General features: G+C 38.7%; 2 protein-coding genes across 3 annotated transcripts; both read right to left on the bottom strand.

The window, feature by feature from the left end:
- Positions 1-2,991: 2,991 nt before the first annotated feature.
- On the bottom strand, positions 2,992-13,616 carry zgc:174863 (uncharacterized protein LOC100136852 homolog). Of its 2 annotated transcripts, XR_006092057.1 has the most exons (9): positions 13,513-13,616; positions 9,117-9,190; positions 8,409-8,759; positions 7,588-7,902; positions 6,201-6,320; positions 4,786-4,830; positions 4,623-4,670; positions 4,466-4,514; positions 2,992-4,123 (listed from the first exon to the last, which is right to left on the bottom strand). XR_006092057.1 is itself a non-coding variant. In XM_042390322.1 (8 exons), exons 2-7 carry the CDS (start codon positions 9,184-9,186, stop codon positions 4,624-4,626), a joined length of 948 nt encoding a protein of 315 aa, XP_042246256.1. In that variant the 5' UTR covers positions 9,187-9,190; positions 13,513-13,616; the 3' UTR covers positions 2,992-4,514; position 4,623. The 2 variants fall into 2 exon arrangements, 1 of the variants encoding a protein (XP_042246256.1); XM_042390322.1 differs by having other exon boundaries at positions 2,992-4,514.
- A 115-nt stretch (positions 13,617-13,731) lies between these two features.
- On the bottom strand, positions 13,732-21,738 carry jpt1a (Jupiter microtubule associated homolog 1a). The gene is made up of 5 exons (XM_042390338.1): positions 21,512-21,738; positions 19,749-19,891; positions 15,975-16,072; positions 15,779-15,806; positions 13,732-15,310 (listed from the first exon to the last, which is right to left on the bottom strand). Exons 1-5 carry the CDS (start codon positions 21,565-21,567, stop codon positions 15,177-15,179), a joined length of 459 nt encoding a protein of 152 aa, XP_042246272.1. The 5' UTR covers positions 21,568-21,738; the 3' UTR covers positions 13,732-15,176.
- Between the last annotated feature and the right edge of the window lie 2,587 nt (positions 21,739-24,325).

Below are 24,325 nucleotides of genomic sequence, written 5' to 3'. Positions count from 1 at the left end.
CTGCAGATGCAGGTCCCAAAACAAAAACAAACTGAACTGAAACTTCCTTCAGAAAGTGAGCTCCAGCTCACCATTATTTATATCAGAAACTTGATAAAGTGATAAATCTTAACTGAAAATGCTTTAGTAGTGACTTGATACCATCCTTAAGTTGCTCCCCTTGTGTTTTGATGCAGTTTATATTTGGTTAACATCTTTGCTTTTCTTTATTCTTTTATATAGCATTCTTTTATAATTTGAACTAAAGTGTAAAGGTTGAATTAAGTTATGTAACGCCTCATCACCAGTTGCTTATGTCTACCATTTATGACCACATTTCACAAGAAAACAAGAAGAGCTTAGAAAAAAGCCTGAAAACATCAACAGCTAAAGTATGTTTTCCTGCTTTCCTGTCATGACCAATTAGCTTTGGAACCGCTTCTGTAAACTGTTGTTCCGCTGGTGTTTTTTGGTTCTACTTCTGCTTGACTTCTGGCCTATTTCTGCTGTGTTTGGTGTGTATATTACCATGATTTTGCTTTTGCTTTGCTTGAATCCACAGCATATTTCAGACCTCATTATGAGGTGGAATAGTGTTATGAGATGTGGCGACTATGTTACAAGAATGAAAAGATGACACTTAAAGGATAGGTTCACAAGACAAGTCTGTCCTTAAACAATATTCAGGTGCCTCAAATTAACATTGACACATGTTTTTCTTGCCATGATCATTCTTCCTGTGCATACTGGCCATTAAGAGATCCCTTCATAATGCACTTTCAATTTAAGTGATGCGGGACAAAATCCAAAGCCTGGTCCAAACAAGTCAGATCAAGTCGATATCTTTTAAGTGTTAAGTGTTTTCAGTGCCAAATTCCCTTTTTTTGTTGAGAAAAACAGTGTCTGTCAAGACACTGTCATGGAAATTGTCTGGAAACACTGAACACACATATTACATAATACACAAAACAATGCTAGGTTGAAGAAAACAATTATTATAATATGACAGAACACGCAAAGATTTGCATCAGTTCATCTCAGCGAGAAAAAGCAAACCCCATTCAATTACAGTTGGAGAATTAACAAAGAGATGATCTGTGATTGGTCAACGTATACTATCTTATGGCTTACAGCCAATGGCAAACAGCCACGAGATACATTTACATGCACATGTATGTTAACAAGGAGACACATCACCTAAAGACACAAATCAAGGAAGAGCCTCAAACCATATGTGGCCTTTGACCCCCTCAACATATCCTTTTAATGCAAAACACAGAATGATACCTTATTTGGGCCTAAGTCAGGACGGAAAGAGAGGAGTTTGGGCCTCCTAAGACACATTCCTGCTCTCAGGAACATTAACACAGGAGAAAAGTAATGATTATCCTTACATATCTCTCATGTTATTTCAGGTTATATCACGTTATTTGACTAACTCAGACTGCTGAAGGCTCATATTATTTTATAGATTGTGGATTTTGTCCCCCATAACTTACACTGAAAGCACATTTGGATTTTCTAACAGTCAGTACGGACAGGAGGAATGATTACAGCGAGAAAAACCTGTTTCTATGTTCATAAGGGCACCTGACTATTGTTTTAACATATCCTTTAATAATGACTTATTTCTGATGAAACATTTTGTTGCGTTTATAGATTTATTATACTTTTGTAAAACTTTTGGTGTATGAGATTTTTGTTTACAATGCATCCGCAGGGGCTTGTGAAAGGAAAAACCAGAGAGGTCTTATCAGTGTAAAATATAATCATAATTCTTCACTGAGTTTGTTTTTCCAAGATGATTCCTGATCTTGGAAAAACAAAACAATCTCTAGTCAAGGCTGATTAACATGTTTGTTCTGGAGCTCATCACATGGCTTTCATTGCTCAATTTTCATGGAAATGTACACAAATCGCACCTTTTCAAATCAGCTTGTATGTAGTTCAACTGTGCTGATACGGCTTTTAGCAACGTGTTGTGACACTATTTGTCCAATAGATGGCAGGAAAGAGTTTTAAAATAACAAGCTTAGCTGCAATATCTTAAATCAAAAAAAGTATTCCAGCGTACACTAGGATTTTAGGATTGACGCGATTTCATTACATTATAAAACAAAAAGCGCAAATTACACGTTTCGCATGTTGCTTCATCAGATTTGCTCTGTGCTTGATTGCTATCAGGTGTATCTTTAAATAGTCGGGTGCTGATCAACAGCACTAATATATATATATATATATATATTTATATATATATATATTCATGCATACATACAGTATCATTATTTTGTGGAAATTAGTCTTATGGAAATGTATATTTATATCTAATTTTGTAAGGTGGAATCATAGTTGCTGCTCTTTAAGTGTATTTGTATTGGAAAATGAGATGCTGTGTGTGAACCAGTTGGATCCTGTTGATCAGCACCCGACTATTTAAAGACATCTGATAGCAATCAAGCAGAGAAAGAATCTGTTGAAGCAACACTGACAGAAAAACAATCTGATATGAAATCTGATGACGTCCGTGTTTAAAAGTCTCAAAGTTAATCCATTAATCTACTAATAAAAAGCTTCATAATGTTACACAGCTTTAACAGTGAAATTTTCAAAAATGTGTGCAACACATTTTTAGCTTTTTAGCTTTTTAGGGTTTTATGCACAGATGAGACCATTTCTAAAGCAAGACAAAGTGAGGTGTGAATAGAAAGGAAAAGTAACAAGAAAGAATCTTATTACCCTACAAAACAATGATGGTATCTTGGGTGGTGATTCACTTCCATGTCAATCAGGAAGAAGAAATGGAAATCACCCTTAATGATAATAATAGAGCAGCAGCTGAGATTAGACATCAAATCTCAAAATCAAGATTCCAGAGATGTTCATGTGTTGCATTGACACCATGTGGTCACATGTTCCTGTCAGTGTTCATCTGAAAATGAAAATTTCATCATTTCGTCTGAAATATAATCTACATATAATCTACAATCTAAATAAAAATAAATAAATTTACAGTTACCATTTCTTAACTTTTTTTATTTAAAATCACATCGCCTTAAAGATCACAGTTTACACAGAGTATGTTAATCATAAAAATACAACAAAAAACAAAGTCATTAAAATGGACCATCTGTTTCATTTTGACCTGCAGAATTAAAGACATAAATTCACACACACACACACACACACACAGAATTTTCACAGACTTCTATATACAATATTTACATAACAAAAATGGTTCAGGTGACTGTATCATGTGACTGAATCATGTGTATATTTAAGATGGCACATTGTCATTTTCGTCTGGTGAAGAGCAGTGATGCTTAAAAACGTCACCTCGGTGTAATAAATCCGTGGACATTGGAGCCCTGCACTGTGTGAACTGTGAGCACCTGCCCTCTCTGGTTTGGACGTGCATGCATATTCCTGCTTGTTTTTCTCCCTCCCAAAAGTTAATAATCAACCCTGGTTGTTTTGTGTTACAGCACTGTAACAAGATTAATCATGTACATTTGCTAATGTTGATAAGATGTATCTGTTGTACGCTCCTAACTTTGCTTTGGTTGCCTCCCTTACCAAATAGTTACAAAAAGGCCCAAAACATAGGCGCACTCCTGAGAACTGGAGGAAGAGAGGAAAATAAAACCAAAAAAACCTGAGATCCCCAAAATACATGTTGTTTTAGTAGTGAACTTGCATACTGGTCCTAAAAGTTACATAAACCCTGTTTCACAGATCACAGTTAAGAGGAACACAAATGTGTGAGTAAGTGACAAACAAAGCTCATGTGAAACATGGAAGGATGACCAGCGTTTATCTCGCAAACTCTCTCAGTGGTTGGTAAAAGGGATATGAAATTTGCGGGGGTTACAGTACATGTTCTCAGGCAGAGAAGTTTCTTAAGGTTTTTTAGAAGACTTTGGTTATTTTCAGCTTCAAGACAAATAACAAGGTTAGTCTAACTTTAAGTCTAGAGTTGCCCATCACTGTCTCATCTTTTAACACATTTCACAAACATGTTTGAAAGAAGAAGAAATTAAAATCTTACATTTACATTTTCTCCTCAAAAACACACATGCACACAAAACTACACATATACGCACATACACAACTTCCAGCCCTTTCCAGAAAGCTTTCTGCTAATCCTTTCATGATATTTACTGCGCAGACATGAGACACATACATCCATCAACCTATACATGCATATCAGAGGCTCACTGCTATCTGCAGTCAATTGGCACTGCCAGTTGGTTTTTGGGGATGTTACATATTGCCTCTGATGTTGTCGCTGGACCTGAACATTATCCTCAGTTTTTTTTTAGATCTATAGAATATAAGAGTGTTTACATTGTGGGTGAATAAAGCTTGAGCTCACAGTTCCTCTGATTAATCACAGTAATACAGTAATATTTCTGGTTATACACACAGTTGTTTGCAATAAGAAAAGTGTGGAAAAAGAGTGGCGCTTAGAAAACCAGGAAGTGCTGATTTCAGAGGCTGCTGGTAAGTAGTTATGTTCATGTGACACGAAGAATGTCCTGAGAGAGAAAGAGAGAGAGAGAGAGAGACTGTCAATACACGGACAATGAAATGAAGGTGAAACTAATCTTTTCAATTGTTTGCTTGGGACATTATAGTGTAATTACCTCAGACTGTGCCATTTCCGTGTTCTTTATACGTCTCCACAAGACCACCTGGAAAAAGATTTAATATCAAAGTCTGGATTAAATCTCCGAGAGTTCAGATGAAAAGAGCGATAAAATAAAATCTGATTAGTTAGACACAGTTAGTCAAATAGCATAGACATACCTTGCTCGGCATCTAATTCACATGTAGGAACCTCTTGATGGTCACCTGGAACAAATTAAAGATTTTAATGTGGGTTAAATTAGGTGTAAAACCATCACCATCTGCTGAGACCAAGACATGCGAAGAAAGACAGTTAACCGTCTTTGTTCGCATGTCTTGATCAATGGGGAGTTGTCTTTGCTTGCAGATGTCCAAAACATGAGTCAGTTTATATTATGATTCAAATGTTGGTGATTAATAACCAAGCCTAGTTTCCCGCAAGCCCTGGAAAAATACTAAATACTGTATGTCCAGTGTAGTACATCTTTAGAGTGAGAAGGAACCCAGTACAAAGCAGTTTTGACACCCAGCTAGTTCAGGGACAGTAAGGTTTCTTGGTCAGTCAACAAAATGTTCTACAACCAAAATTCCTGAACAAAGTTTGAAACGCAGCAGGAGTTCAAGCTTGAACAGGCCTGGAATGAGATCAGAAACCTGTCTGTGGTGAGCGCGTTTGGTTTCAAGTTGCATCAGCACAAAATATGCTGTCATTTTATTTCAAAAGGACGTCGACTGATACTTTTTAACTACATTCATCAGTAAGGATGAAGCAGGAATATTGATATAATAACAAAGCAGACTTGTGCTTGATTATTCTAATTAATTTTAGCCAGTTAAATTTGAATGCACATTAATCACCAAACACCACTCATGAATATGTCAGCAGGTTTGTAGCACTTATTCAGTAAAACACATTTAAGACATATTGGATGTTAGCCCTTCATGCATGAGTTAGAAAAGAACAAAAACAGAGATAACAGTATGTCCAAAGACGGACGTACTCATTAGGGGTGTTGTAGAGAACCTCCGGGCTTCTGTCAAGGAAATGATAGAAAATGAGACTGAGTGCACACCCAGTGTGGATGACGGATATCTATTTCTGCTTACTTCAGCAATCTTTGTGACGCATTTCATTTTGTAGAACACCGTCTAATATTGGAAAGTGTTTTCACTCCATTGTTTTCACTCAATGTGAAGTTTGCAGTAGCTACATCGCTTAATCCACCTGAACAAGAGCAGAGTAACTTCCTCATCCTAAATACAATGGCTGCCTGCCAGGTATGCAGAGGGCAGAGCTACAGGATTTTCACATCAAACTGTGCCAGTATCAACCTTTACCTATTGTCTTTTTATTTCCTTTAAGCTCTTTGTGGTTTACAGAAAGCACCCTTCAACCCTTCACAACATTTTAGAACTTTAGTATTCAAATATCACATTAAAAATATAAATTAATATCATGATCAAATATCATAGTGGTGAAGACTTGCTATACCAGTATATTTGATCACAAATAATGTAAGTCATGACTCATTACTGTTAAATAAAAAGTGAAACTGAAGCTAAATGTGTGTGAGGGCCTGTGTATTTGTACTCACGTTGAGACCGCCTTCTGTGAATCAGCAGCGCCAACAGCAATCCTACTATCAGCGATCCGATAACCACCACAGGGGCGACTATTTTGGAGATTTGATCCGACCCTTTCTCTCCTCCATGACCTGAATAAATCCAACGGAATAATAAAAATTTAATGCTCTGATACTTCAAGCCATGATCTAAAGGAGTAAATATGTAAGTGTTTATTTAAACATGTTATGCATGTGCTGGTGGGAAGTTCCCCCTGTTATACTTCAGCAAGATATATTCACTTTCTCTTTCAGCCCCCAGAGGAATTTGGACAAAAGTTGGCACATGGACCCTGAGTGAACATATTACCCCTGCAGATAACAGTAGACTGTAAACAAGCAACGAGAGGGCAAGCGGACAGTCTCATTATTGAACTGCTGCTGCAACTGACAGTGAACTGCAGTACAGATACTAATCAGAAAATGGCCTTTTACTGTACTTTATTTGTCAGCTGTGACAACTTATCAGCCAATAACAGTACAGATAGGGTGGCTGTGAAGTTGCCAAGTGAACCAGTTAATGAGTCGTTCCACTAATGAGAACGAACAGTGTAAAAACTGTAGTTCCATAACATGAGAAGCATTACCCAGTGTTATCAGTCATAGACCATCATGCATACTTGTCTTTCTTTGTGAGGAGTGAGTTGAGTGTTGAGTGTTTGAGGATGATGTCAGATCAGATTTAGAGACATGTAGCAGCCTGGCTAGTCAGTGACTTGTGTATCAAAACAACTACAAGAAAATAAGATGATTGCCTTTAGTTATAGATAAATGAAACACGGGGAAACATAATTGTTGCCAGAACACTGAACCTCCATCATACTTATATGTATAGAGCTCCTGCTTATTTATTGAGGTTTTCTGTTTATAAGTTCTGTCCGACCTGCTAAGATGACTGTATACTTGAGTTATTTTCTCAAGACAAACACTATTGGAAACTTTTGTCCACTACAACCTCCCATAGTGCCGACAAAAAACAAGCACCAAAGTTGACTTGTGATTTCTCAAGACAAGCACTATTGGAAACTTTTGTCCACTACATCCTCCCAAAGTGCCGACAAAAAACAAGCGTTGACTTGTGATTTCTCAAGACAAACACTATTGGAAACTTTTGCCCACTACATCCTCCCAAAGTGCCGACAAAAAACAAGCACCAAAGTTGACTTGTGGTTCAGGCTCCTCTTAGTTGAGCAATCCCAAATTAAAGTGCAGTGTCATTCACATTGCTTCAAAATACTCACATCTAATTCTTGGCTGAAGCTGAAATTATTTTAATGACGTCCATGTTTCTGTGTGAAGCAGGACTGAGCCATTACTTTAGGTTTAAAAGATATCAAGTGTGGTGTTCAACAACAAATACCTTCAGATGCTGCTGTGTCCGGTATTTCCAATGTGACCTCGTCCTCTTTGCCGCCACTGGAGTTGAACACTACGCAGGTGTACTTGGAGAAAATGGAATTTTTCAGCAAAGACAGCTTGCTAGACAGTTTAAACAGACCATCGTTTGTCTGCTCTGCCTCCATTTCACTGCTTGCTGTCCACTCCTTATTGTGCTCATCAAACCAGCGAAGACGACCTTTTGGGTATCCACCGACAGAGCTACAGATCAAGGTGACATCTTCTCTTCCAGTAATGTTCACAGGGATGGAGCGTATTGTTGGTTTATTGTATTTGGCTGCCAAGACAGAGATAGAAAGCTAACATGTTCATTAACCTGAATATTGCACCATGACGTCAATCAATACCAATAAAGTATCTCAATATAATTTATTGACCATGATTTTGGACTAGTAATATGAAGTACAACCTGTGACAAGCAAGACAGATAATGAAGAAACTGGCTACTGCAACGGCTATTTCTATTATTTGATTATATGTCACAGTGAAATTGAAAGTAAAGACTCTGGGACAGAGCTGACACAGCTGAAGGGAAATACCAGTCTGGTCAGAAAGTCCCCTTGATCTCTAAACAATCTCTATTCCTTTTAGGCCATAATTAAACCCTTCAGCAAGTTACTAGAATGAAAATGTCCATCAAAACAGAAACAACTATGGTTGAGCTTTGAAATTAGTTGGTACGGATTAGCTTTGACAATATATTTTTGACTTAAAATGGTCGTCTGTCTGTATCAAATAATTATCAAAATGTTTTAGTGGTCAGTCATGGCTGGAGGCTCTCACCTGTGACTCTGAGGCTGGTCTCTGTGATATCATCACCGCTGTCTGTCATCACCGAGCATTTATAATCTCCACTGTTCACCATCGTAGTGTTGGTGATGAGCAGGGATACGTTCATATTCCTGTCGTTCCAGGATGATTCAGCAAACCTATAGCCAGGCTGCCCTGTAGTTTTCCCTTTGTGAAAAACCAGTAAGGTTTCATCTAAGGCATCCTCAGATCCCTTTTTCTTCCAAGCGACCACCGTTATTTTTGGTTCTTTTACTTCTTCTGAGGTTGTGACAACACAGTCCAGCATTGACTGCTGGCCATACTGTCCCACGTTTCCAGTCTTGCATTCCACTTTTACAAAAGCTGTGGAGGAAAATACATTTTTAAAAATGGATGAGATGTGTGAAAGCTCCTCTGCTTTGAGCTCCTTGTTGCTGCTGTTCTCTGTCTGCAGGAGCAGGTTCCTGAGAGCACACTGATTAGCAGGATGGGACTCACCTGGACCCAGTGTGTCCCACGTATAAAACCAGAGAAGCTGCCAGTTCAGCAGACGTACGCCCCCATTTGTTATTTTTTGTTTGTTTTGAATTTTTTTGTTTTAAATAAATTGACTTTTGTAATATTGTAATGTGAAGTCTGTGACAGATATTACAGCAACAGCAAGCAGCAGTTAACACTAGAAATTCTCAAAATACATTCTCAGATTATGGCAGAACTTACATTTTCCTTCAGTTTGTGCTCTGATAACGATGAAAAACAAGAAGAGGATACCAATGGAGGCCATGTTCATTCACCTGAAATGACAATTAAAGTAAACAGTTCTCAATGTGGGGATCATAAAAATGTATCACACACACATGTTTTTAACCCCCAAGAATCTATTTCTGAGTCAAAGTGCAGAGTGAAAAGAGTAGTCAAGTTCATTGTACAAGTGTGTCTGGGACACTTTTGGCATACCTGGGTGCACTTGGATATGACTCATTTAAAAGAAGATGTAGATGTAATATAGATAAACAGGCTTTGTGTGACTTTTGGGAGGTTTGTTTGTCTCCACCAATGAAAATGATGAAAACAGAAAACAGGTGCGCTTCGAGTCGTACACTGTTGACATGTTCTGAACAGGCGGGCAGCAGATGGAGCCAAATGTGGTCAAGTTTGGCAGCATTAATTAATTAACCACCTGATTGCCATCGCGGGCAGCTAATCTTGCCTGAAACACTTACATCCTGATAAAAATAATGAAATAAAACATCAACATTCAGGGGAAAAAATGGTGAGAAAGAATTTCATACAGTGTTCGTATTATTCATTATTATTAACTAAACTGATCACAGGACAACTGAGTTGCAGAACCACCTCAGCTAAACTGTTCCTGAAGGGAAACTCTGCTCTGTGCACCTGCATGAAAATAGACTGTACTGATAGTATAATCCTTGCAAGGAAAAAACTGTTTCCCCTAAATTTCCCCATGATTAGTTTCCTGCTCGAGTGACATTATTAAAGTTTAACTTCTTTCATTTTTAAACTATCGAGTTTATTCACAGTGAACTGAACAACACAACAACGACTCCCACAGCAGACATTACTGTCTTTCAGAACTTCTATCATAATGTTCTGAGCCTTTATACACTCTAAACTTTTAAACATTTGAATAGGTGCCTAAACAAAACACAATGTTCACTACAGACTTATTACTAGAAAAACTTGACCCACAGTGCTGAACTGCATCTCAAATAATCTTCAAGCTTCCAGCTTTCAGATGATGTAAACCACTTCTATGTGGCAGATTATCTCCCCCAAAATATCCCCCGTTCCCTTGGAGGCAATAATCTTGCTGATGACAGATTTTTATTAGTGTTGCCCGTAGTAACAGCAGAATATTTTCCACTGAGTTTGCCAAAATACCAGTTCAGAGCTCATTTGTTGTTTAGCTTGCACTGACCATTGTGCCTTGGTGGTGCTTTGCTTTGGTTCTTGACTTATTTCCTTGACTTATTCCTCTCCAGCAACTAGAAAGAGTCTTATAATCTGTTCCTTATCGCTAGGTCTTATTTGAACTTTTTTGAATAAATTGTTTGAGACAAAGTTGAGTAACCTTCCCTGGAAGAGCACCATGGAAACAAAACCTGAGGCTGTGAAGCTGCATGCAGTCTTGTTTAAATTAGCATTTTTGTATTAAAGTAAACTGTTTTTTTTGTGACCATGCAGTTCTCAAGCTGTTATTCATTGTTCATGACATTTTGTAGAAGATGAGGTTATTCCTAAGAAGTTGACAGAACTGCTTACTGTAGAAAATTTAGGCTGAATCAAGTCACCAGGATTAAAACAAGGACTGTAGTGTGTACACATTAAAAAAGCATTACTTAAAAAAAAAACTCTTTCATGAAATAAAGAGACAGACAGCTAATCCTTGTTTTTCTAAACAGTCTGAAGCTGGACAGAGAAAAACATAGATGTCACTGAGAAACAGTCAATCTCCCACGACCACAGACTCTCCAGAGAATACACTGTTCTGTGGATAGGGTTATTTTTATTGGAACAGAGCATATAATATTCACTGATCCCACATAAAATTGTTTTTTAAAGCCATTTGATCACCTATAACTACTTGCTTGGTCACTTTTCAAAATCTGTTTCTACTTGGATTTTAAAATATGAGCCAGAAACCATGAGTGGGATGTAGGTTTGTATTATTTCAGGGAATTTGGTGATGTTTATACTGTTTCAGACCATGAAGTTGCACAATAACTTAAAGTGATAAACATTCTCTAATGAGTCTAAATATCTGCTTGCTTCTGCAATCTGGCTCATTGTTTATGCAAGTTTCACATGTTGTAAATGGCGGTCAGACATGTTTAACAGGCTGTGTTTATTAGTGTTTGTTTTGTACTTGAAAGACTCTTAACCCCGTACATTACACTGACACAGTCACACCGAAAGAGAAAGCCCACTTAAAAGATATTTTTCATATCACTTGAAGAGTTAAAAGAGTTGCCAAATATTGAGCGATATCTTTTACACTTCAAGGAGCTGGAGAACAAAGAGTCACAGTTCGCTAGTCAAAGGGTCAATGTCACTTCCTGAGCTTAAATCTTTTAGGATAACCCGCTCACTCGGTCACTCTGCTCCTGCAATGACATCTCGGCTTGTTTCCTGATTTTATTTGCATACATATTTGCGTACATCTGGCTACACCTCTTTATCCATGCACACCTCACACCACTACTGCGACTCTCTATTGCCTTTTTGTAGTTAGCTGACCCACTTTTATCCTTTTTCATTTTGACCTTATTCACATTTGTAATCTCCCTCCTTTTGTTTGAACCTTGAGTCAGTTCACCAAACAGTAATTAATAACAATCTCCTGACGTCTTGAACTGGAGTCATTTACTTCATGACTTCTACAGCCACATGACAGAAACTGAAAACATGTCTTGGTTTGCCATTTGAAATGGTCATTATTACACCCACACAAAAGAGTATGGACAGTCCCTCAGCAACTTGCATTTGTAGGTGTGACTGGAAATTCCTAAACTGGTCAAATATGAAGTTCACATGCAAGCAATCAACAGTCTGGACAATCAGCAGCAAAGTAAAAAAGATTAGTACATTACAAGTGTCTTTTGTGCACAAGTTCTTCCCCCATACAATAATCGAGCCACTGCAGCTGTGTGAAGTGCGTGGTGGATCACTGTGTCATCATCAATCCACCCTCAAGGATTTCTCCCGAGTTTAATGCACTGACGCCACGCACACACATGATAGTTGTGGTTTCAATCTCAGTGACTGTTTTAGCGGAGAGTGAGTGTGTTTCTCACAATTCTCTTCTCCAAGTCTGCATACCATCAACATGTGAATGCCCTGACAGTCACTCTTCAAGGACTGAAGGATTAAGGCTATTGAAGCTGAACAGCTGCACGACAAGCTGTATTGTAGGGGAAAGTTGACCTGAGCAACATCAGTAATAACCAACAATAAAATTCCTTCAATTAGTGACCAAGAATACCAAAAACTAAACTTGCCAAACTGTATAATGGTGTTGAAGTTTTGAAAATACCTCAAACACATCTTTGTCATGGCTTTACTGCAATTTCTTGTTACTTATCAGCCATCAGTGATTTAAAATCAGTCGATAAATATCAGTCCAGCTGATAAAGTGAGTCAGTCCTCACTTTTTACATTACATCCCGTGCAACTCTTGTCACTTATTTCTACTCATCCGGTGAGGTTTTCAAACATAAAGCCCAATTAAATCCCTTAAACAATCTCTTATCCAATCTGATCTACACACACACACACACACACATATATATATATATATATATGTGTGTGTGTGTGTGTGTGTGTGAAGATCAGATTGGATAAAAGATTATATATGTATATACATATATATATGGTATATATATATAGCAAGTAGTTTCTATACATCACACTTCCTTAATATAAAATCATTTGCATGCTTAATTTGAATGTGACGTTCATTCTTGATGGAAATCATGATACAAATCACTAGTTCCTTCCTTATTGAGATATGCATTTTTTTTAAGTTAGTAACGTATTTGTTCAGTTCCAATATTGGTGCTTGGCGCTGTTGAAGAGCTTGCAGGCTGAGATAAGACCTAAAAAAACAAACAAACAATGCAGCAATATATCATACTATGTCTGCGCTAAATGGTGATGTTATCGATATTCTTATGTTATAAGAATCCATGATATATTTTAACATTAACAGTTTGTGTTTTTATATTCTAGAGGAAGAGGAAGCTCTGTCTCGACGTCAAACAGTCATGCACATGAATCACAGGCTGTTAAAACTTAAAAGTTGAACTGTAGCCGGAGCGAAGTTAGCTTAGGAGCGCATTTGAAAGCAGCACTAAGAGTCATTTCATGTTGCATTAAATAACATATACAGCACATAAACAGCGACTGTAACCCATCATTAATTCCATCGTGAGCATGCGTGAGTCAACGTATTTACAGTGTGTATAACACACCAGCTGTCGCTGCCATAATTTCTGCACCACATGCAGCAACACGTAGCTTAACTTCATCTTTAGTGTAACATAAACATGTCACATAAACATGTCACATAAACAGTAACAGAGGTTAAACTCACCGCACACGCTCCTCTATGAAGTAGCCGTGTTGCCTGTCTGGGGGGGAATGCCTCACTTAACAGCGAACTTCGCTTTTTCTCACTCGGTCGACTTTACTTTCACTTTCATTATGACTCAACGATATGCGTGGCTGGCTCTGTTATTGAAAGCTGACAGACTTTAAACACAATAGGGGTCAACTGCTTTACAAGTCAGAGAACACACACAGCGAGCACAACTCATGGTCAAAACAGATTTTTAATGTTCTTTTCCACTTGTGCCATTTCTTGAATCCCAAATTTCTGCAGTGACTTACATCCAGCAACAAGAATCGGTATAAGATGCAGACAGACGTGTCTTCTTGCATCATAAAACACTTTACTTTAAAATAGACACCACCAGGAAGGACGTTTCATGTACCTGAAATGCAGGTTTTCTTGAATGACAGCTGGCTGACACAGCAGCCGCACACGTGACTCGACGATGAATTGACAAGACAGAAGCAGGGAGAAGGTGGTAGGGTTGAATTTGGTTTGAATAATGTCACGTTAAATGTACAAAAAGACCGTTCTATATATCCAGTGAGAAGGATTGTGAACAAATGTATAAGGAGTAAAACATAGAAAAAGGCTGAGCTGTCATAAGGGCACTTTTCAAATCTAGGATGGGTTTACCAGAAACACCACTGTTTCTTATCAGGCCCGACCACATTCCACTGGCTTGTCAATGGAAAAAAAAACAAAAAAAAAAACGTCTTGGCAACACTGGTAGGATGAAACTGGAAAACCCAACCTTGTTTGATGTTGTAGCCTAACACACAAACCAGGCACACTTTGCTTCAGAGTAAAATTTACCTATAAAAATGTGGGGCACTCAAAACTGGCACTGGGGTTACAATAAATCTAAGGTTCGTGACTACAATATAAAAAAAGGCTTATTCCAATTCTGTTTCCTGACATGGGGGACATACAGCATCCATCTGAAGACAAACGTTTGCATTAATTCAGATCACAATGACAGTAATTTATGTGCCTCCTATGTGGATTATAATACTATAATCAGTAGAAAGATTCCGACTTCATGCAACAACAATACAACAATTATTCCACAATAAACAACTAACAGAAACAGCTTAAATTAAATTGAAATTAAAAAAAAAAAATCTTCACAGTTATGTTTCTTCTCACATTCATACATCACAGACCAGACGTGCATGCAAGATGGGTCCAAACTGAACACGGTGCAGAAGTGACAGCTTTTCTTTGCTTTGTGTTTTACAAACTGGTTATATAATTGCCAACAGCTTGTTCTGTCGCAATCAAGCTAGGGGGGGAAATTTGCCAATAGTTGATATGAGAAATGTGATCCTTGTACCCTTTCGGCAGGTTGAATGCATTACAGGGGGCAAAGGCAGACTCTGAATCATATACATAGAAATACATAAAGTGCTTCTGTCAAAATAAACAAACAATAAAAACAGTACAAAACAGTTTTCAAAAAGGAGGTATCAAAACAATGCACTTGGGATGTGGAGGAGACTGGTGTCTGGTGGACATCAGATAGGATTCCTGCGGTACAGACAAATGGACGGGCAGGGTTCCTTGTTTTGGGGGGGCGTGGGAAAAAAAAAAAAAAGATGAGTTCAGAGATGAGTGGAGGTAAGGAGGGACAGTTGGGTCGGGATTCAACCCAGGATGAGGCTGGACTTGCCCCCGGGGGGATTTCTGCGGCCGGACGGTAGTCCCGCGGCGGGTTCCTCAGCTGGAGGGGCTTCCTCTGGATGATCTGGAACCGGCTCAGGCTCAGCAGCGCAGTTTTCTGAACACAGGCGGGAAAGACATCAAGAGTTCCGTTTGGACAGCACGTGCAAGGGAATAGTCACTTCCTTTAACTGCTCACATTGCCCCCGCAGGGACTCGAAGCACTCAAAGCGACTTTTTTCTGACATTCAGCAGCCTCGGCCAGATTATCTACTACTTACAAAAATGTTGCTTTTTCTCCTGCTGGTCATGTTCATTATTTTAGCTGCATACTGTAGGTATAACTGCTGTGATGTGGCGGTAACAGCGCTCCCCTGATACATTATGCCACAATGTCATTTCACCTTTTTGGACATAGTTAAAGTTTATAGAGCTCCAGTGTTAGAATCTATTATTCAACCACTTTCTTTCAGCTTGATTTTGGTAGACTGGTTTCTGAAATCTGTAAGTAATATGATCTTTATCATTGTGTGGGAATTGAAAACGGGGAATAAGGAAGGCGATGTGAGCAGAAACATGTGCTTACCAGTATCGCGTGCAGAATTGTCTCCATCCTAAGAGAAAAAGGTAGAAATGATGGTCAGTATTACAGCTTTCACATAAAAAAAAAAAAAAAAAATTACAAAGGAAATTCTGAAAACCAGAGTGGCCTATGTGTTTGTCTGCCCTCAGGGTTTCACTTCATGTCTTAATACATCTCATGATCTGACACATGATATTACTGTGGCAGGAGCGTCTGCGGAGTTGTTCATGGCGTGGTTCCCTCCTCTCCTCAGGGGGGCTGACGGCTCACCGCACAAGACACCTGTGGGCTTCCCGCCTGGAAGAACAAGGAGACTTCATTGGTCAGGTACATAGCATCCATCACCCAGAAGTACAACATCCAATAAATGTACCAGATTTTTTACACAGAACCAAAAGTCATGATGTGACATACAGTATGTCAGATATCGCTCAGCTCATGGAGCTCAGCGTGGACATCACCAACTGTCCATTATCACTTAGCAAAACTCAATATGCACACAGTGATGGAGACGGAGTTGGTGTAGCAGGTTGAAAACCCAGCTCACGCTACAATCTTCATACTCAGAATAAAGACAGACAGACACTTGAATTATTATTAAATTATTAAAATCTCGTGCGAGGTTATCAGGTCAGGAGTTTTCACACTTGGATTTTCCCAGAAATGATTAAAGAAACAACCGGGGATCTTTTTTGTGAGATCAGCTGAGACGCCAGTCCACACAGGAAATGGAAAACAACAAAAGGATATAAATACGGCCTTGGGGGGACTGCAACAATTACAGTCCACTGATATAATGGCCTGACCTCATCACTCACATTATGCTGGACCTTTCTGTGTTACTATCTGCTCATACATACTCCAACTAACTTCCTATTGTGCCCCTCAGACTTTCATTTTCATCCTGAAAGTCTCTTCTATGAATCACTCTTCTCATACTGATGTTGTTTTCTAATGAAGATATGCTGTCAGTTCCTGCTGAGTAGGAACACAGTTTTACATCCTATCATATCCCCATTTAGTTCATCCTTTGACATTGAATTGTTCTATTGTTTATGTCCTTCCTGTTTAATACATCCTTGTAGATAGAACTGATAAGTACCCACTTATCAGTTCTTCTTTCTGACATTTGTAAACATCCTTCATGTGGTCACAATAGACAGAGCTCACTTTAAGGTTTGATTTACAACTGGACACCTGGTAGGTGCTGCTGCTCTTGGGTTTTCCCTTGGTTATGTTCATGCATTTATATACAGTATAATGGCACAGGGGTTTTTTTTTTGTCTATACAAACCTTATTTGATAAAGGTCTGAGGCTCAAAACCTTGTTAATAAAGTGAGTACAAGTGGTTGACAGTGCGTGGGATTCTTTGGTTTTCTCACAAGGGAAACAAGACTTTTTGACGCTATGCACCATTAAATTCACAGCTGAAGTGAAACCAGAACTTCTTGGTTCTGTTCCACAAATATAAAATCTTATTTTAAAATCCCACTGACTGGATGCATTAACCAGCTAAGGAGCATATTCTTTCTCAACAGAAATATAGTGGTGTTCACTCCAAAATCTTAATATCTTCATAAATAAAATGAGCTACTGTTGTTTATTCACAATTTGTGTGCGTGTGGTTTTTTTTTGTATTTCCCATAAGGAGGTCCACACTCCTCCTCTTTCCATCCTGGCTTAGGCCCAAATAAAAAGGTACGGGACATGTTGAGGGGTCGAAGGTCACATATGGTTTGAGGCTCTTCCTTGATTTGTGTCTTTAGGTGATGTGGCTCCTAGTGAGCATACGTGTGTATGTAAATGTGTCTGGTGGCTGTAGCTGTAGTTTTTCATACGCTAAAAAAAATGAACTGTTGTTTGAGCTTCTAAAAGCGAGCGCTGTAGCGAAACCTCATCTGTCTGTGAATATGTTAAGTAAACAACATATACATATCACTGTGTCCCTGAGTGACAGTGGACCTCCGTCATAGTACGAGTGAAAAAGCAGAGAGTGACGACCTGCTACAAAAATGTGAAAAGTTGAAAGAAGACAGCCGTTCTGACTTCATTTTTATCAAGGTCCCATAATAATGAGAAGTAAAAAAAGAGGAAGAGGGGGCCAGACATCATTGAATAAAGGTTGAAAAATACTGCCGGGGCTAAAGACTAGTTTCTATCACTGAATGTGACAAGTGAAAGGAGGAAGAGGGAAATGTCAGGGACAGAATGTGTTGTAGTTGTTATTGTGTTTGGATTGAGAGGACTAACATTTACTTTTAGGCTGTTATATAAAGCACTATGCTGTTAATAATTCTCAAGAGATAATAGATTTTTTTAATGTTAGGAAATCGTTAACAGCCTCTTTTTTTTTTTAAAGTGATGCTTATCTTTTTGCTTGAAACCAGAATTGGGTCTTAAAAAATGTTCATTATTGTTATGTAAATTGCTAAAAATGACACACAGAGGGTTTTAGTTGCAGCTGCAAAATTCCCGACTGGCTACTTCCCCATCTGAATGACCACTCAAAACAGCCTGATATATGTCTTCCGGACGATATATCACTGTCTTGATCTTAAAGAATCCAGGCTAAATCCATCTTTGGACATGCCAGTGATGAAAAAGCTCCTGGGACTGAAACGTCACCGTCTATCTCTTCCTTTGGTAGGATTCTGGAAAATCCAGATGAGGTTGAGGCTGCTAACACCCTTCCTTCTAGACATCTGCTGTTGGTTACAGCCACACCTCATCAGTGGGCTTTTAGACATTTTCCTAAATAACACATAGTTAACACTTGTAACAGCTGCTTGGTAAACACTGTTTATCCAGATCATCATCGAGATTGCTACACATCCTGAAGCCAGTATGAGGAGATGGTGATGTTATCTGATGCCGGTTGTTAAATTCATTTTTACATCTGCAGACACAGTTTTAGTTTCCTCTCTCTCTTTCTTTTTACTTACAAATGGAGGTAGTGATGTCAAAGTAACAGCCTGTCTCATGTCAAAAGATGACTGTCCGCTACAGTACCAGCAAAAGAAAAATCTAATATCCACTTCCCGTGTTGTGATATCTGACGACTAACATTAGTTATAGGTACCTTTGACTAGACGGGGCGCTGTAATGAAAGGACATGATTACCACGAAATGTGTCCAATGTGTTGTTTCTATTTGCTATTTCATTGGATGTACATGTATTTTTTTTGAACATGTCAGCAGGGATGAAGCAATAAACATCACAATCATTCATATTTAAAGTGTTGGCTTATGTAAATAGACAGAAAATAGCTGCTGATCCATGTTGGCACTCAGAAGAGTGAGACCGGACCTTAGCTGAGAAAATAAAAGAGAAAAAAAAAAAGAGTGACGGTACACTGAAAACTTCTTGGAAAGTGACTTTCTCTCAATAAACAGTCACTTTTCTATATGCCAGAAGAGCTGTCAGATGCAGCGAGGGTTGTCTTTTTGCATGTGTGGTGCGGTGTTGTGAAAATAGGGAACCGCTGCATAAGGTCAAAAATGCATACCCAGCATCCATTTGATTTCCTATTAAGTTTCACTTCCCGTTATATAACTTTTGCTTTTTTTTTTTTGTTTTATTGCAGACTTGCTGGGAAGTTCAGCATTGGGCAAGAATGAGCTACCATAAACGAAATTATTACAAAGTTCACAGAGAATCATAGAGAAAGTTGATATTCCACTTAGACATATACTTTTTATATTCTATAATAAAGCCTGTGATCTCAGGCAGCTCAGACTTATATCTAATCTACTCAATTCATCAATCAGGCACCTAAACCTATTCTGTTATGTCACGTAGCGCTGCTGGAGACCTCAGATGTTATTCTTATGTACTCAGCTGTCTAGACCAGTTAGGCTAGTCCAGCAGCAAGAACTTGTCCCTCATTATCATCAAGAACTTTTCATATTAACAGCTGTTATATGTTCACACTGGAGGAACAAATCTTTAAAAGATGAGGTGGATTGTTGTACCTGGTGGGTTGTTCCTTCGATTAGCATAGGGGTCCTCTGGCTCAGCGAAAACGCTGGAGGCCATCTTGTTTTTCCGGACAGGAGGCTTCTCCTCATCTGCACCCAGTGAAATGTTGGAGCCGCCACCAGGAGGGCGCAATACCCTGGAGGGAGAGGGAGAGGGAGAGGGAGAGGGAGAGGGAGAGGGAGAGGGAGAGGAGAGAGAGAGAGAGAGAGAGAGAGAGAGAGAGAGAGAGAGAGAGAGAGAGAGAGAGAGAGAGAGAGAGAGAGAGAGAGAGAGAGATGGTCAACACGGATACTGAAGTTCTGGCTGATTTTTCTGGAGCGTCTTAAGTTGTTGTTTTTTTTTTTTTAAATTACTGACATAAACGCTGTGGTTCAAACTAGGCATGTACAGAATCAGAGAGAAATGTTTCTTCATTCACACTAATTTCAATAAAGGTCACTAATCAGTTTCATTTTGGGTAGTTAAACCATCATATAGATCTGTTTCTTACTTAATCAATGTGATTGTAGATTATATTTACACTGTCTGGTCATCCAGACTCTAGTGATGAGGAAAACCATTAAAAAAAAAAGTTGCCGGCTAAGAGGATATGGGTCATGTCTGACATATTACTCATACTTAACTGCAGCTGAGAGGATATGTGGGTTACTGATATTTTACCTCTATTGCATGTTGCATGATGTAGGCCTACACCTACAGCTGTGTTGGTGAGTCAGTTTCAGTTGGAAGTTATCTATAACAATGATGACATTATTACAGGTCAACCCAGGTTGGATAAATATCAGCAGCACCTCTCAGTGTATTGCAACATACTTCAGCTTCCAAATATATTCATGGATGATGACTTGTACTTTAGACTGGGCTATTCACAACTAGGTGTGCCACTGTTCATGCTTATTAACGATCATTCCTTTTTCTAAAATTGAAAGGTAACACTAGAGAGTGACTTCACACTGTGGTCTAATGCATTTTTGTATTTTGCATTCACTATACTCTATGATTATATTCACTATGACTACAACTTATTGAAAACTCAATTGTTCACCAACACGGTGGCTTTTAAATGTGCATTATTACAGTTTTAATATCACTGGAGTAGCAGTGCATTGCACCTTTCACTGCTTCTCTGTGATGAAAAAGCTGGTTTTCATATCAGGTGTGGCCAGCTGTAGCGTGGCCCTCGCATCATTGAGGCCACATGCAGGGCAGACTAGAAGATGTCCTGTTTTTACCTAATTTCGATATCTGATCATCTTAAATTATCCACGGGGGCCCCACCCAACTAGAATGACAGATTTAATGTCTCTCTCTCGTTTTCAGACAATGGACGGATACACACAAATAAAAACTAATACGGGAATGCACGAAGGATGCACCCAAGCCCATGTAAAGGCCTTCATAGTTAACACTGGGTACCGAGGCGTCCACTCTCTACTTGCTAGCTAAGCAGCTTCTCTACAAAGGGAGGGTACATGTGTGCTATCTTGCTAGCTAGCTTAACGTTAAAAAAAAAAAGGGAATGGTCCATCATAACGAACAAAGGTGTGGTACCGAGCTTTACCCTAGCATCGTCCTCTCGTGCCTGGTTTCAAAACCATTTCAAAGCAGCTAAATATCGATGACGGGCAAGGGTCAGAACAATAATGTCTTCAATTTTACATGAACCCATGTTAAGCGTTGAGGTTAACGTCAGAGGATGCTGGACTTGTAGGCTCCGTGGTGGCTAACGGGTAACGGTCTGAACAACGCCTTTTACCTGGAACTGCTTTTAGAGCCGGGCTCCATCCCTTGAAATGTCGTGGTCGTCGTCATTTTTGCACAAGAGAGTCGAACAAATCGTATAAACGTGAGAGGATAAACGCGAATTACACTGCAATTTACAGCACTTCACCGCCTCATCATTGTCTATCGTAGCCGGTGGTTCCCAATAATCAACCTGCCTCCAGTCTATGTGGACTAGCCTCAAAACGGCCAGAAGGAGATACAGCTAGCACTTCCTGTCAACTGTTCAAAATAAAATGTACCCACCTGGCTTATAAAGGTTGCAGCCTTTTTAAAGACAACATCAGAGTTAAATCATATAATATCTAAGTTATTTATTTAAGGAGTACATGATTTACGGTTAAGTATTGTGAAATATTTGAAGTGTAATTTGAAGGCAAAACACCTTACTTCCGGTAATGTCCTTATTTTAGCCTAACTTGACAGAGGTGCAACAGAAACCATTGTAGAAGGGTGCTCTGCAGCCTAAGCACCGCCCACAAGTGAACAGCTCCTTGTATGATTGGATCCTGGCACATTAATCAAGCTTGTGATTGGATAAATTATTTACATGGCATGCACATACTGTCTATCATGTTGACCCAGAAATCCACCATCACTTTTGTGTAATTTGCCAATGTTTTGTATTTTAAACAGTTCAGAGTTTGTATCCAAGTATACATGATCTAGAACTGATACTGATAGAAAAAAGTTTCCACTTGTCTGTCAGAAGAGCTTTCATTGATCTAGTTTGAGGCCAAATTTTTCTAGCATGTGCTGAAATGCTATCAGTGTGCCAAATTGCTGTAAAATTAAAATATTTTACAGGAGACATTTTTTCTAAAGTGAGAACAGGGACCATTTGATTATACCATCAGATGACTAACATCAGCGACCTCCTTTATGAGACAGAACATCTGCATCCAAAATACACAACCTGTCAACTCAACCACTCCAGTTAGTGAAATTAAAGTGGAGACAATTGTCAAAATACAGCCTTATAGAAGAGCACAATTTTCCAAATCATTCCAAGTCTTTTTTTTAAATTAATATATACATCTTCATGTATATAAATGTAATAAAAAAGTGCACTTAAGGGGGATAAAGATACATTTTTTTTTAACACAGTACAAGCTGTTACAGTTTTAATGGGGGTTTTTTTTGTTTTGTTTTAAAGGACCAGTATGTAGGATTTAGAAGCATCTAGCAGTGAGGTTGCAGATTGCACCCAAGTGAATACTCCTCCACTTCCATGAATGTAGGAGAAACTACGGTGGAGATGAAACTCATGAAAAACACAAAAGGCCCTCTCTGGAGCCAGTGTTTGATTTGTGCATTCTGAGCTGCTGTAGAAACATGGCCCCTCCGTGGAAGGGGACCCAACTCCCTACGTAGATGTAAGAGGACTCATTCTGAGCTAACGAAAACACAATCATTCTTATTTTCAGGTGATTATACACTAATTAAAACATACTTATGAATATTATATTCCATTTCTGCCAAGTCCATTCCTCGAGATGCCGCTAAATTCTACACACTGCACCTGTAACCTAACGCGCCAGATGGTTCGTCACACAGAACCATCTGACAAGTCGTCCTTGGAAACTGGAAAAGGGCAGGCACTTGGCAGGTGATTGGATGAACCATCTGTCTATCACCATCTATCAAGTTTTTACCTCGCGAGGCAGTCGGGTTCGCGACGCTGATTGGCCCGAACCAGCGGTGGTTCTGACACAAGCGCATAACTCAAAACTGACAAGATGGATTCTCACATGATGTCGTGATGTCGTGATCTCTGCCTCACAAGGTAACCTTTAAAGAGTGTTGAATTGAATACATATATTGTTTGAACTCTTTGCGAGAGGCAATAAAGTACGGTTTCTTACTTGTAAATGTATTTTTATGGATATGGAATTTGGCCATTATGATAATAAGATTTATCACATAACCAAATTAATACCCCTATTATGTAGGAGATAACAAGATTTAAACAGCATCCAAACTCCAGAGGACACTGCACCCTTTTTTTTTTTTTTTTTGCATAATGCCCAGGTGTTACAGGGATATAATATCCTGACAGAAGACCATCCCTGTTAAATAACTGATCTACCAGCACAATATTATTGTGAAACCAATATCCCATAAAGAGAGATTTGTGTTTATATCAAATGTACTTGTCATTCCATATAAAATAGTTATGAGGTGAAAAATTGTTTGTGGATGAGAGAGCATGACAGGAAAGTCTGGTGATAACAAGCAGACATGTTTACAGGGATTTTATCAATATCATAGTTACAAACAAGAAAAAAGAGAGGCACAATATTCCAAATGGAGGTAGGGTTTCTGAAAAATTGCTTCAGTCAATTTATCTTAAATGTATTATTTAATGTATAAAAATCCCAAAAATCAAGCCCACCATTTTTTATAAGAATCCGTGACTACTGTTTTCTTCAAGTGATGTGTCCTATTTTTCCATATGAAACTGAAATGCATTTTGTAAATCTCTTTTAGTAGTTTGTTATCAAGTTGCAGAGCCAAAGCTGCACGTCAGGAGATTCCCTCCATCCTAGCAAATTAATACTCCGCCTCTTAACGAGAGATCATTGCAACTCACTGTTATAGATTGTAAACAAATTACACTTACGCTACGGAGGCAGTTTTATAAAGAGGCTGATGCAACAGCACATAATGATTTGATTTGATATGATTTGTCCTTAATGGGGATGTTATATTACACTAATTCACTATATGTTGACTCATGAGAACTATTATGGTGCACCTTCCATTCAGCAGAGGCATGCTCTCCCAT

Source organism: Thunnus maccoyii, chromosome 2 (assembly GCF_910596095.1).
Source record: "Thunnus maccoyii chromosome 2, fThuMac1.1, whole genome shotgun sequence".
Lineage (NCBI taxonomy): Eukaryota > Metazoa > Chordata > Actinopteri > Scombriformes > Scombridae > Thunnus > Thunnus maccoyii.
This window is presented reverse-complemented; position numbering and strand designations above follow the sequence as displayed.

Coding starts and splice junctions, on each gene's coding strand:
- jpt1a (XM_042390338.1), bottom strand. CDS start 21,567: ATGACGACGACCACGACATTTCAAGGGATGGAGCCCGGCTCTAAAAGC. Junction 16,073..19,748: donor TCGAAGGAACAACCCACCAG/GTACAACAATCC, acceptor TTGTTCTTCCAG/GCGGGAAGCCCACAGGTGTC. Junction 15,807..15,974: donor CCGCAGACGCTCCTGCCACA/GTAATATCATGT, acceptor TTTTTCTCTTAG/GATGGAGACAATTCTGCACG.
- zgc:174863 (XM_042390322.1), bottom strand. CDS start 9,186: ATGAACATGGCCTCCATTGGTATCCTCTTCTTGTTTTTCATCGTTATC. Junction 8,760..9,116: donor AGCACAAACTGAAGGAAAAT/GTAAGTTCTGCC, acceptor TTTCCTCCACAG/CTTTTGTAAAAGTGGAATGC. Junction 4,671..4,785: donor TGAATTAGATGCCGAGCAAG/GTATGTCTATGC, acceptor ATCTTTTTCCAG/GTGGTCTTGTGGAGACGTAT.